At 45.0% G+C, this 14,884-nt stretch overlaps 1 protein-coding gene across 4 annotated transcripts in view; it reads left to right on the forward strand.

Annotated features, from left to right (window-relative positions):
- The window catches only part of TTC7A (tetratricopeptide repeat domain 7A), a 181,237-nt gene extending 166,557 nt beyond the window's left edge, over positions 1 to 14,680 (forward strand). For 2 of the 4 annotated variants that reach the window (XM_010576506.1, XM_010576507.1), the window contains one exon: positions 12,388 to 14,680. In XM_010576506.1, the coding sequence (XP_010574808.1) occupies positions 12,388 to 12,609 (222 nt within the window). In that variant the 3' untranslated portion in view covers positions 12,610 to 14,680. The remainder of the gene's footprint in view (positions 1 to 12,387) is intronic. The other 2 variants (XM_010576509.1, XM_010576511.1) reach the window with 2 other exon arrangements.
- Positions 14,681 to 14,884: the final 204 nt, after the last annotated feature.

A 14,884-nucleotide genomic window follows, 5' to 3' on the forward strand; every position in this document is an offset into this window, starting at 1 on the left:
AAATACTTTGATCTCAAGCATCCATCTATAAAAAAGCTTCATATCACTTTGGACTTTTAAACAGTTACAGAAATGCAGCCAGATCTGGACAAAATATGCTTGATGCTTGGACCAGTAACAGTTTTTTTCATGCTTGACTTCCAGAAGGATGACTGCTATGGAAGTGTCTGGTGTGGTTATTACATGACAATTAGCAGTTGTTTCTCTGCTGACAGATGTCCACATCAAAAAGCACTGATTGTCTCTTTTGTTTGCAATTTTAGAGATACCATAATCAAGTAGCTTAGACCATCTCCAAGAGATACTGTCCTTTGCACCAAAAACACAGCCTCATTGCCTAGGTTCATTTTGGGGAAAGTCAGATGATTGTGAAATACTGTAACAGATGAGTTATGTGGAAGTTTAAGTCCTTTCTCCCCATACAGAATTAAAAATTGCAGTTATTTCTGTGGATAGATCTCTTATCCAGGATTGATGAGCAAGCTGTATTTCAGCATTTTGATTACTAATGAATTGTTTCAGCAATGAAGCAACATACAGTATATACACATCACTGGTGGCATTGCTCATCTGGGACTGCTAAGAAGCAAGAGAAGGGAAAGGAAGAATTTGTAAAGAAAGGAAGAATGACTTCGCATGAACACATTCTGGTGAACAAAGTTCACAAATTCTCTTACTGCACAGCTATAGCACGGAACATGTCTCAAAAGAAAGCTTCTTAAAATGTCACAGACAAGGTAGTATTATTCAGATAATTCAGGGGAAAAAATAGCTGGTTTACATTAGTGCTGAAAAGAATGCAGTGCAAACTATGACCTAAATGAATATTTCTGCCTGTAATCCAGAGGCCTGTCCTCTAGCCTTTCCCTCCTGCAGCCCAATGAAGTTAAAAGGAGTCCTTGAATGAGGGTTTTTGCCTGAGGCAGGGTTGCAGAATGATGTGCTGTGCCTGGCAGTGTGATTTTGAAACATTTGCTAACAGGCGAGGTCTGTGGGAGCAGACATGAGACTGGCAGGTTGGATTTAAGAGCAGAGATTTTGTGCAGCTGCCAAAAAATCACAGCCCAGATGCTGGAGCTGAACACAGGCTGCCTGATAGGAATGATATTCTGGGGAAAAGAAGCCAGCAAGTGTCTGTCAGAGAGAAGAATTTGATTCTGGGTCCGCTGCTGCCTTACCTTGTCCTTATCCTGGAGTCAGACAAGTCACAGCACTTTTTATGCATCAGTAACTTGCTGGGCACAGAGATGTACTGCATTTTTTCATTATGCTGCACTCAAAAAGTACCTCACCAAGTCAGATTCCTCTTTGCTTCTCCAGGAGCTTATTTAAATCCCCGACTTAACGTGTGCTTTTCCTTCTTTCTCTCTCCCCCCCTCCTCTGCATGAGCTATCTTCTCTGAGCTCCCTGTTCCCCTCAACATTCATTCTGCAAGGTACATTTTTATTGCTGCTCCTCAGAGAACATATTCTTCCCAAGACATTGATCTTCCTTACTTTTTTCTCCATCCCTGCTCTGTTGGAGGTCAGTTCCCTCTCTGAAAAGCACCAGCAAAGAGAGAAACAAAGCACAGCAGCAGACCAGCCATCTTAACACCCTTCCACAACCATCCTGATCAATAGGTAACTAGGACTGGCACTGTATCGAGGCACTAAGGGCATCCACAGACTGACTGGTGGCTAACATGCTCCCACACTCTAGTATGAAAGATCTGGGCAAAGCCAGCAGCCTGCAAACCAGGCCAAGTACTTCACCCTTTCTGCCCAAAGGAGGAATTTCCTAAAAATACATGTCCTGACATACCACTGAGCCACATGGCACAGTGAGTGCAGTCCTATTTTCAGCCTGCTCTGCAGGGTGACATAGCTAGTTACACCTCCTCCCAAAAATGGCATGTCAGGAGTGCAACACTTGATGGTGGACCATCAGCACAGCCTCCTGTGGGATGGTGCTCTCCACTGGAATTCCCCGTCAAGTGATCGCACGGTTGTTGTGCATAAGGCTGCGGTTGCAGGAAGCATCCCCAGTTGGGCTGAGTGTAATCAGGACAGCTGCTTTCTGCCTGTCGGTACAGCAGTGGCACTCTGCAAGTCCCGCATAGGTGGGTTATGGGCTGGGGAGGAGAGAGCGATCAAGACTAATTCTAATCTGGCCCTAAGAGAAGCTCTCCCAATGGATGTTATGCCTGTCTGGCACCTTTTTGCAGCTCCGCCAAGCAGGACAACGCTAAAGCAACATTTGGCTTTTGAAGATGGCTTGGTAGCCTCCTTCAAACCATGGCTGGTTAGCATTCTGTTTTCCCAACTCTGAGGCTTATTGCAGAATCCCAGGAATGTTCCTGTACTTCAGATATCCCCAAATAACTGCTCTAAGCTCTCCTTGGGGAAAAGCAATCCTTAGAGCAGCCTCTTAACTCAAATTTTTGTGTTGAAGCAGCTGAGCTTGAGGGAGAGAACTTGTCTTTGCCTCTAGTCACTGGCTCCCACAGGAGAAGTGAGCATTTTGGATGCTCACATTAATAAGTTTGTGTGTCAGCTCACTCACCGTCCAAGGAATTGCAAACGTTTTGTTCTCCTCATTTCTGTTTGCTGCAGAAACCCTCCTCCCCCACTGCCATCCTCCTTGCAAAGCCACTAGTTAGCTGGGAGCTTCAGTAGCCCAGTCATGGGAGCAAATCCCTGGCTGTGCAGTGGGATCACGGTTACTGAGCACCATTTAGGAGCTGACAGAGTTGTTTTGCAGGTTTGTTGCCTGCTCTCTTCCTCTGCAGTTGGCAGGCTTCCTTCCTCCATCCAGAGGAGACAGTGGAGCCATCACAAACAAGGTGATAAGTGATTCTCTGACACCAAAGCCATCGCTTGCACGCTGTGAGTGGCCACTTCCTCTCCTGGGGGAACTGCACATTTCCCTCATCAGCAAGAGACCTGACCTGCTGGGGTGTTTGGGGTGATTGGAACAAGCAAATCTGATCCACTGTGCAGCACAGACATTTCAGTGCATTAGTGAGAGGGCTGGTGCTCTGCTTCTCAGAGGTGGATTATCGTGGTTTCCAGGGGATCTGTAGCTCCTGTTTATCTGTGCCAGTCACTTGCGTTCCTCTGTTGCAGTAAGTTATTCTCCATGTCCCTGAGGTGCTCATTACCACATTATTCAGGCTCTGTTTACGTAACTTTAGAAACCAAAATAAATTCCTGAAAGACAAAACTCCCCAGCTCTTCTCTGATCCCTTCTCTAAAGTGTGTGTAACACCGTACAAGAACCTGATACATTTCTTAAACCCCTCGAGTTCCTGGGGTGGTTCAGTTGTCTCTGGAGAATAAAACTTGCATCCAGTGCTAAAGACATTGTCCTTGGCCTGATCTCTCCCTGCAGCAGATGCCTCTCCACTGAGCTCCAACCTGATCTTCCAGAAGATTACTAGCTTTAGTTGTGGTTTCCCATGCACAGCCCTCAAGATACCACTGCAGCTCTACTAATCAGTATTGTCCTCATGCTGTGCTTTGCTCTGAGATCAAATTAAAGCCTAGAAATTGTAGTACTCCAGTTGGTCTACAGCTGAACTCATAAATGGGATTTGAGAAAGTGCTCAGGGAACTGTCAGAAGGGAGAAGAGGTGGAAAGGCTATCCCCTTTATACTTCAACCTTCAAACACCGTTTTTCACAAACAAGGAAACCAGTTATAATTAGCTACAATTCTGTACTATTTAGGCTGCCTGTTACCACACCAAAGACAGGACAGAGTGATAGACTATAGTAATATAGTATATAAAATAGTGTGTAGCAAAATAACAGAATATGTTGCCTCCTGGTACATAAGATGCAGCTGCACAAACAGGGGGTGTGGGAACTAGCAAGACTTCCAGATTTTCAGCAAGCTGTCCCAATACACTGAGCTGGCACAGTCAAGAGAAGGAAGCAGAAGTCCCTTCTTGCCAAACAAATGGGAAACATGAAAACATCATAGCTCTCCAGTGTCACTGGAGCTTCCGTTTATACTAATGTTATCTGCAGTATTTATCAAAAGTCATCAATTATCTTCTCAGTGAGTTTCTTCATTCATTCTCTTTTGAGCATGTAACAGAAAATGCTATCTGTAATTCAGGAAAATTGTTTCGTGCATGGAGGCTCATGATTTATGAGAGATTTTATGTTAAGAGACAATAAGGAAACACGCTCCTTGCGGGATCAGAGGCACCTGAGCAGAAGCCAGAGGCATTGGCTGGATCACAGCAGTGTGTTCCTGCCCAGCTTGCTCTGTGTTTACCAGCAGCTCAGCTAGCTTAGCGCTCAGCTGCGATATTGCACTTTGAGGCTCTGGCTGTAGTTGTGCGGAGGATGTCATTAATAACATGCTATCACAGAGAGTGCCAGTAGTGGAAAACTAAGCAAATTAAGATTTTTTAAATATCTCGGCTCCCCTTTCAGAAGATATCTGCTGTAATCTACATTGGTATGCTATGTGCTTCTGTCAGCCGAGTCTTCGCTGCACTACACCCTTCCTCAGAGACATACTAAATGCGGCGCTTGGTCTGGCAATTAGTTCTGTGGGACTGAGGTTCACAGAGACCCTCGGCAGAGCTGAAGCTGTTATCTAGGAGAACCTGTTCATGAATCACACATTCAAACAAGATTTACTCTGTACAGAAAGGCAAAGATAACATGCATGGGAAATGTGCACATCAGCCCCTGCTTTGTTGCAAAGCAGTGCATTAAAAATTGGGGAGGATCCAGCATTGGCACTGGAGGAAACCCAAGCAGACAGAAATTCCCTGTTCATCAGCCACAGCACACTGTGGGCACTCAGATTAATTGGGTGTCCAAGTCTTAAGCCTAGACATTCCCCAGCTATATGCAGCAACGTCTTGCTATGTGCAACAGAACATAGGCAGCTGCATACTATGAAAATAGAGGCAGAGAGCTGTTTCCCCCTCTGGGGGTGATGGGGGTGCTTAACTGCTGCCCTGACTTCTTAAAAATATTTGCTAAAAGTTAGCATGCACCCCCTGGGCACGAGAGGCAAGTTCTCAACCCTTCTCAGCCTGAGAACACTTAAACCCAGGACTTCTGCCTCCCAAAGCTTCTCCCTTGACCCTGTCCCTGCTCTCTGAATTGTTCCTGAGTAATGGCAGATTATTCAATGTGAAATGCATTACCAGCCAATGAAGCACAGCAGGCTTTCTAGTCAAGTGCTTTAGCCAGCAGGTTACCTGCTGCTTTTCAGCATCCTGCATATATGTTGCATGCCTTTTCTCTCATTGCTGATGCTGATCAGTCTCAATTCTGCACATATTTTGAAATAATTGGTTATATCTAGGCTGAATCTCACTAATTTCAACAAAGCTTTCTGCCAGGGAAGCAGGTACAGAGCATAACACAATTGGGACCTTAAATTATAAATTATGTATTCTAAATTACTACTTATTATTAGTTTGGGACCTTCTCTTAGTGCATGTTTTTACAGACAACACCATGAGCTTGAGTCCTACTTGAAGCTACAGTGCGCTCTACTGCAACATTACTATGACAACTGCTAAGATCAGGGCTGGGAGAAATCTTGCCTTCCCTAGGAAAAGAGAGTGTGAAACAAATACTGCATTTAGTTAGTCTCAAACATGTGGTCGAGGCATCCTGTTAGGTTTCCTTGCTTGCAGCTTCATCTCCATGTATGTCTCAGCAAAGAAGAACTATCTAGAGAATATTCAGCATGCAGCAAACAATTCTGCTTTGAACGAAGCTTAAGTGATGACAGTCCAACAAGGCATAAAAACTCTTCATTCTCCCTAGGCTTGTATGAGCCTCCCTATGAAGAGATCAGAGCCTCCTAGTTTGAAATGCTGCCTTAGGGTTTGCTTTTTATGTCAATAAATGTTTTATCGCATTTAAGCTTCAAACACGGTACAAACATCCCTGCTAACATTTGATGAACTCAAATAGGGACAGCAAACCTGGGCAGAGGGCAGTGTGGAGCATGCCACAGTGCTTCCCTTCTGCAGGGGGGCTTGCCTTGGCCTCACAGAGGGGCCTGGGCAAGATGGTGCCTTTGCAATTATACACTGCCTTGAAAAACATGTTGGCAAGCTAAGGAAGGGGATGTTCCTCTCTTCAAGGGCTTCACCACTTTTGATCTTTTCTTTCTTTTGCTTTTCTTCTCTCCCTGCCAAAGCTAGCTTGGTATGGTTGGTAAAGCTTATCCATGTGCCCAGGCCTGTGGTGGGCTTAAGATGTCTCTGTCTTCATGCTCAGCTAGTCTGTCTCTCCTGATACCTCCTTGCAGTCTCATTTCTTCTCTCACCTGCACACAAAGGCGCTGCAGTGGAGTTTAAGCAGCAGTCTGCTGCTAGGCTGCCTTTGGTGCCTGCAGTACCAGAGCTGAAATCTCCAGGTTGAACCTACTGAGCTGAAACCCACAGGCAGTGCACAAGTGCTACAAATCGTGACGCAAACTCAGGTTTTTGCTTTTCCCAGCACTTGCCAGTTCCCCCCCTCCAGTGCTGTTCCTTCGTTTTTCCTTCCCACATGCTGCGTTTTGCAGTGGCCCTGCTTGCCTTCCCTCTCCTCCCCTCTCCTTTCCCTCCTCTGCTTTATCAAATGCAGCACTTCAGCGTCACTGACTGACAGAGGATGCAGCAGCTTCGCTGGAGGAGACGGAGAGGGGAAGGAAGAGAAGGAAAAGCTGCTTGTGACAAAAGAGGCAGCAGAAACACTGAAAGACGAGCTTTCCTCCAGAAGCGGATGCCAGTCACCCTTTGTTAGAGCAGCAAATTTAAGATACAGTCTCTAATTCAGTGTGTTAGGTGAGTGGACCCTGACTGCTCCATGTATTCCTACAGTGAATTTTCAGAGAACAAAGCTCAGATGTATAGCTCAGGTCTGCCACAACCTGGACTGAAGCAGCAAAATGGATGATTAGCTACCCCACACACTGCCAACCACTGCATAGCTAAGTGACAGCAAAACAAAAACTCTGCTCACAGCTTAAAAAAAATCCTGGCTCCTCAGAAATGCAAAGGTCATGAACGTAGGGGGAAAGAATCACAGAGCAATTGGCTAGTTACATGTCTCTTTTTATTCTAGGAGACCTGGAATTTCCAGGGTTAATCTTTGCCATTTTCCAAAAGGACTCTCTGATATTTCATGGTTTATGCAACAGATTTTGCTTACAACTTATTCTGATTGCTAAATAATTACAGAAGCGTATGTTGCCCTGTAGCAGTGCGGATTTTTCTGTTACATGAGACTGTTATCACCAAGTGCCAAATGCATCTTGAAAGGCTTTTTGTAGGTTTCTGCTGAATAAGCATACTTTTGAACGAGCACTTTTCTGCAGCATGCCCTCATCTTGCCAGCTGCTGATTACCCTCCTACTAACCACTAGTGACATATCTGTATTACAGATTGGAGTAGACAATAAGGATACCCCATTTACCTTGAAATTAATTAAACAATGCACTAGCAGAAGCCCAACAGCAAAGTCTAATTTATTCTGGAAACTTCTTAGGGTATTTAGACAATAATGGGCAAAAATACTCTGCTCAGTTGAGAAAAGCATCAGAGACAACCTCACTTTCTGAGTCTCATGCAAAGAAAGAGAGAACTTGCATTTAAAGTAATTATTAAAACGAATTTGTAAATTATAGAGTCTAGTCCACCTATACAGATTCTCCAAGAATGAGATGGCCATGCAAACAAAACAAAAAGCAATCTTCCAGGAATGAAATAAAAAGTTTTTCTGGATATCTCTTTCCAATGCAAGCCCCAAAAAAAGAACAAGTAAATCTGTGCCACCTTAGTGGAAGGAAACAAGGATGCCAAGACTCAGGATAACTCCCTGCAGCTCATCAGGTGTTTGAACTAAACATTTGCAAAGGAAGTTTTGACTTTCATTACTAAAAATAAACTCCAGCTTGTACATGAGGCTTATTTTGGAGTCTTCCATAATGTCTTTTCTGCACTATTTTTCTTGGAGTTTTATGAGCTAACAACTTTCAAGGAGGGTTTGTCAAACTCTAAGGAAATAAAGGCATGGATCAGAAATTTCATGACCTTCTGAAGTGGGACTTATGCTTACTTTATTAGTGGAAATTGGAAACAAGTCACTTTTTTGCTCATCTAACTTAAATTGAAATATGGCTCTCCTATTCTAAAACAAAAATAGCCTCACTCAAGTATCAATTACAAAGTATCACATCACTGAAGGCAAGGGAGTCCAACTTGGACAAGGTCAAACACACTTTTGAAAAGCTTCCCATATACACCCCCTGTCCCTTGAAATTAAAAACAATAAATTCAGGAGTCCAGCTGTCAGCATAAGGCACCCTAAATCAGCAGACCAAATTCGCACTCTCCCCTCTGCCTTCATGCACCGCTAGACTGTACCAGCTTTGCTGTGCCACAATTCTTCACCTCAAATGAGTTTCTTCCAGTGCTTTCAGTGCCATCTTTACAGTCTGGCTTGAAATTGCAACCTTCACTACTCTGCCTGTGTTTACCAGATCTGAAGTATGTCTTCAGACCTAAAGAAGAAAATTAAATTAGTCTGCACAAGTTACCCTCAGACCTCCTTGAGTGAGTGAGTTAGCATCCAAGCGCTATACAACTATATTAATGGAAGCAGCACATGAAATACCTGTGTGTAGCTAGCACAGGCCCGGTGCGAGCCCTAACAACATGCTACCCACAGAAGCTCGAAAGCAAAAGGATTCCCACACACCTTTTGGTATGGTTTGGGGGTTTTTTTACTATTTACAATATGCTTGAGTTTAAAAAGAAGCCTGTCCTCATTGCTCCTTAAGGCCTGACTCGGTACCAACACCACTGACAGAGAAGACCATCTGTCTCATGGTACTCACCATCTTTGGGAGGAAAATAACCGGGCAAAACCGGAAGTGCCAGTGCTAGCCAGGAGGTGGCAGAGGAGCAAGGCTGCCTTGTACACCAGTTTCTGCGTTAGTTTGGCAAAAACACGAATACAAACCAAGGAAAGACAACAAAACCCAGCCTCACCCTCCATCTTCAGGAATAAGAGGATGAAACCCTTAATCACATACCTGCTTGTATTTATACTAATTGCTCATCTTCCTGAGATCTGACTTTATGAAATTATGCATGCACACCAAGCAGATGAGTTTCCATAGGAACTGAACTTTCATTAGAAAAATCTTTTTTTTTTTTTAAATATCTTCCAGATAAAAATGCAAATTACCTGTCAGTGGGTGGCTTTCTGAATTTATATATAATTTTTTTCTTTTGCACTGTAGGCAGATTCCAGCTGGACCTACATAGCAACAACATGCAGGCATTGTTTATAGCAAGCCAGACTCCATGGGGAAATAAATTCAGTAGCAAGGAGAAGCCCTCAAGTGCAAATACCTCAGGAAAACAAAAAACTGAGGTGCTCAGTGCTGCATCTTCATGAGGCTTGGGGATTGTGCAGCCTCCAGCTCTCAGAAAAAGCTTGTGGTTTGTAAGGAGCAGGGTGGGGAGGAGGAGAGAGGAAACCCAAAGCAAGAAACTCTACTGAATGCAGAATTAGTGATGTTCAACCTGTCCTTTAAACATCCAGCAGGATATTTCTGCCGGTTCACTTAAGCCTCACTGGAAAGGCTGACACCATCTGTCACAGCTCACTCTGAGCGAAGGAGTTGGTCTCTGTGCTGGGGTTTGGCAACATTGGCAAGGCCTGGGTTGGAGAGCGGGTTGGCCACAACCTGACCTCCACTTGGGCTGAGGCCTGAAGCCCAGCCTCTTTTGCCTACACCACATGGAGATCCAGGTGCATGGGCAAGAAGGGGACATGGGGCTGTTCCTGCTCAGAACAAGAGGGGAGCAGGACAGCAGGCACACCTGGGAAGGGCCATGGACCTGGGCAACCTTTGGCACTAACAGTTGTGCATGTAGGCAAGGAGGAGGCAGGAAATCTTTACCTCCTTTAGCAAATGTTTCCTCCTGTGTTTCTCCCCAAAAGCATACAGCACTTTTTCACTCATGCAGAATACTGCAGCATCCACAGGAGGCTTTCCCCTGGCTTTGGAGAGCCTGAGATCACCCTTTCTGAGGGTTCACAGATGTTCTTTCAGCTAAACTGGCATGCTTGAAAGCACAGAATACCTACAAGCAAATGTTCACGTGTGCTGCACTTACTGGTGGGCATCGGCTTCAGCATCTTCCCCAGGTGAACACAGTACCTGTGGTTTGCATACAGCCTCCTCCCAGCGCTGCAAGACAGCTGCAGGGACCTCAAGCACAGGCAAAATACATGCAGCGGCTCTGCACTGGGGAGCTGTAGGGGAGGAAGCCACGGCAGCCTCTGGTCATTGACCAGACATGGGGCAGGGGCAGACAAGAGAGCTGTGCTGCATGAGCAGTTTATGATGAGGTGGATTTCACTGCAGCATTGTTGAGAGGCGTGAGATGTCTGCCAGGGAGGGAATTCATTTCCTCATTGGAGAGGGATGACAGACAGCAGCTGCACAGGCTCGCTAGCCCCTGTGCCTCCAGGGCCAGCGGCCCTCCGGGAGTGTTAAGAGGCTTGATGCCACTTAGTGTCAGGGTGAGGACAGCAATGGGTCTCCGGCCACCGGAGAGCACAATCGGCTCTGCTCAGTCAGCGCAACAGGAAGAGTATTTAGGAAGAGTGGTTTTGTGGTTGAGGACAAACTTGAGCTGAGATAGCCCCCGTCTGTTCTTGGCTCAGCAGCAGATTTGCTATGGCCACACTACTTGCCCTTTCTATGCCTCATAATCCCTGTCAAGTGGGTGACTCAAATTATAATTGCACAAATTCCTTCCAGTCTGTCATTACGTGCCTGTGGTTGCCTCCAGGCAGCTACCTCCAGAGGAACCAGCCTCTCTCCCATCAGGGTACCTCTGTGCCACCTGTGCCTGCTCGCAACGGGATGGTAAGGTTAGGCCCCATTGCCTCGCCGTTTTCCAACAGAGAAACCTAAAGAAAAAACAGCCCCACTGCATCTCTAAATGATCAGATTTGATACTGAGTTGACTATTCAGGTCAAGGTTATGGGCAAGAAAGAGGCAGTGAAACTTCACAGTACTGCTGATAATTGATTAAATGGGTGTTTCTTAATTTTTCTCTCAGGCAAGGTAATGTGTTTCTGTAGGTATTAGTACTATCAGTGGCTATAGGCTCTTAGCCACGTTGATGCACTCTGTTTCTAATGGCACTTTTGGAAAAGCAAACAAAACAAGACAAAGGAAAAATCTTCACTATTTCCAAAAGCATCACCTTTCTTTCATCAGAAATTTACTTGGGTTCTAGTTGTGAGAGATTTCAGGTTTCTTATGTCTTTTCATATCAACTAAAGGCAATGAGACACATAAAAGATGAAGCTAATGCTTTTCTTCATATATATATGCATCCACATCGTATATAGTCCCAGGAAAAGCATGAAGTCAGGCAGTCATATCACTTTGCAGCATTTCTGCGGGTGAGTGCAGGCAGAGGCCATGCAGAGCTTGGCAGGCAACATCCAAGTGTCAACTGCTTCTTCTACAGGCCACACCTGGATGAAACTGGTGGGAGGTTCATCCTGGTGTGTGCACCTTCAGTAGGAAGCAGAAGAATGCCACTAATGCATTGCTGACTGCAAAGCCCACATGACCACCTGGGCTCGGTGTGGTTGACTGCTGTACAATTAATTAAAAGGGAGCCTGGCTCCTTAGACACTTTGAGGGTTCAGGCACATCCATGCGAGCCCTATAGGAAAACATGTTCTTCCTACCACTTCTTTCATCCTCCCCCTCCTGTTCCTTCCAGATGATTACACCCACTTATGTCTTTTCTTACCCTAAGGACAGCTTTTTAAACAAGGTTCCTCCATCCTTCTGCTCCCCCACACTGCTTTAGGATCTACATCGGAGTGCAAGAGGACAGAGGGCCCCATGCTGTTACATACAGCCTGCCCCTAGAAGGGGGCCGCATCCCTCTAGCCCCATTTGTTAAGAAGAAAGATCTTTCTATTAGATACTGGATGTAATTGGACCTGTGTATAATTTTCCTGGAGATTAGAAGCCAGTGTAACCTACTCAAGGAGAGAGGGATGCTTAAAGGGCCTATAGACTCCTCTATATAGCACCAGTGTATGCTCTCCCAGTAACATGCAGCAGGAGCACTTGCAGAGCTGGATCAGTCTCTGCTTAAAAAAAATTATTTTCACAGTTGTTTTTTTAAATTACACATCACAATCAAAAAAAGGAAAGCTTAACAGCTGATTGCTTCTGTTCTCCAGAAATAGGTGGAGATCCCCCACCCCATAGGACTACTGCACCTGCACTCAAACATCTGCCCAGCTTGCCGGGACCTTGGGGGGTTCCATTTCCTCCTCTGTTTTTTGCCATTGTTAACTGCTTATCACTTGTTTGTTGACAGGGCCTGGTGCTGAGCAGACTTGAGCGGAGGGACCTGGCCCAGAAAGTCCTCAGAGATGCCATCCGGATCCAAACCACCAGTCACAGGGCCTGGAACAGCCTTGGAGAGGTCTTGCAAGCTCAGGGGAAAAATGAAGCAGCCATCGAATGCTTCCTCACCGCTCTGGACCTCGAATCCAGCAGTCCTGTCATCCCGTTCACTGTCATACCCAGGGAGCTGTGAAACTTTGCCCTACAGCTAAGCACCTTCATTCCATGGCCAGACACCAAAACCAACCAAACAAACAAAGAAAAAGCCCAACAGAAAAGTGCCATTGTAACCTGGAACTGGGCAAAATAATTCCAGGATGGAGCTCAGGTCTACATGCTTAGCTGAGACAAGGCTAACCGTAGAAGAATTTGCAACAGGCAGAAATAGAGAATGCCTTTTTCTTCACAGGTGCCTGGCTAATCTCCTGTTCAAGTTAATAGCAAATCTTATTTCAAACTGTTGGTTCAGGGTGACTGTCTGTAGAAAGATCATGCTAGGGTACAGCTGTTCAAAGCACTTGCACCTTTCAATTTTCATTAAAGATAAAAACCCCAAGCCCTGAATTAAAGCCCAGACCTGCTCTGAACAGGAGTAAATGCACCAACTAGCTTGACCAAGTTGTGCTTAAGCATATGGCTACCTCCACACAGATCTGACAGGACAGGAATGACAATTAAACCATATAAACATGCAGTATATGCTGTTTACAAAATTATTTCAGCTATTTTGATAATCCTTTTTCCTGCCTTGCTCTTATATACTGCATATGCTCACTATATTTAGTGTGGCGCTTGCCTAGACCAATTTAAATAAAAAATACTTCTTTTTTTAAAAGCTGCTATTGCAGTATTATTCACAAAAGCAGAAAGACCAAAGACCAAATCAGTTCACACTTGAACTAGTATTAAAAACATTTATGTATCTCCAATTACATATATTTGAAAGGCCTTACATGAAGTAGCTAATTATAAACTCTGAGCTTCATTCTTATTAATCACCTATTGCATCACTTTTAGTGGGAAATATAGTGATTACCAGTATATAGTGACTGAACTCTGTGCTCTACTGCATTACCATTCCTGGCACAAAATATTTTCATATCCATCTTTTCATGATACAAAAGATGGCAGCAGTCTTTTAAGGGAAAGCATGCTGAAAGCAGTATGTGTATATATTAATTACTTCTTTCTTAAAACTAAAACCTTTGATTGTCTGTAGAAATTTCATATTAGAGGTACAGAGTTGAGCCTTCAGCAAAGCAGGATAATTTTGCGTATCCTATCAGATGTAGGAGTGAAGAGCTCCTAATCTGCACAGCCTCCCCACAGCTGGCACAGCCAGGGAGGGGGACACAGCTGCCATACCCCCTGCTAAGCTGCTCCTTAGCTGTGCTTGACGTCCCCGGGGCCTCAGCAGCAAGGCAGAGCTGTGCCTTGCTGTCACACGGCATGTGAGAGCCAGTCCTGTCCAGACCAGTCCCAAGATGAAGATGATGCAGAAGTGAGCTGCAGGCACTTTTCTACACAAAAGGTTGGGGTTCTGCACCCGTTTCTGTCCAAAGAAGATTTGTGACTATGTCATAAGTAGGTTTGCACTAAAACACGCTTTGTACTATAGTTCTGCCCAGTATGGTGATCCACAACTAGTTCATTCTGGAAATAATAACATCCTCGGGCAATAAATGAGTAGGGGTTATTTCTTAAAGAGCCTGAGGCTCTGGCAGCAGACTTGAAGTCAGCGTTGTTTACAATTATTTGGAAATCTGCAGGCTAATGGAGAGGTGGGGCCCTTGCACTGCTCCCAGACCACACCATTGCAGAGCTCCTGCTCCCAGCCTCCCCTCCAGGTACTCATGCCGAGGGAAGTACACTGCCCTTGGGTTTCTCTCAGCAGCCTGTTGCACTCCCAGGCCAATATTTTTATTTTTTCCCATTAAATCATGCTGGTGCAATAGCCCAGCTTATTCATCTGTTCATCGAGAGGTCTGGAGTGAACACAACACAGCCATGAAATGTGCTCAGCCCATGAGGTCTCTGCCTTTCCAGTGCCACACAGGCACCAAAATGGGCTTTTTAGGCCAGAGGCAGGTTTCCAAGGAGGCAGTGTTACCCGGACGCATTTCTTGTTTGCAATAGCACCAGCAGCAGAGGAAGGAGTAGGTGTTAAAGTACTAGAATTAAATGAGTTTCACGAAGACAAAAAGATGCAGCAGAGACCCATTTTGCTGTGAAGGATGCTATGAAGTCGGCTTGCTCTGCACTGCAGGTGGAAAGGGGAAGGGGGGGCAGGAGAGATGTTGTTGTTGACGTAATATGTAAATTGTTACCCAGGTGTTTTAAACCCAGTTCCACAGTCAGATGCAATCTGACAATAGACTTAAGTAGAGATATATATAGATAGGTATTATATTCCAATATTTGTTCTGCTCCACAGTTCCCAGGTTGGGAGCAAGTCTTCTGTTTAAGAC

This window comes from Haliaeetus leucocephalus, unplaced genomic scaffold, assembly GCF_000737465.1.
Source record: "Haliaeetus leucocephalus isolate CR32 unplaced genomic scaffold, Haliaeetus_leucocephalus-4.0 Scaffold526, whole genome shotgun sequence".
Taxonomy (NCBI): domain Eukaryota; kingdom Metazoa; phylum Chordata; class Aves; order Accipitriformes; family Accipitridae; genus Haliaeetus; species Haliaeetus leucocephalus.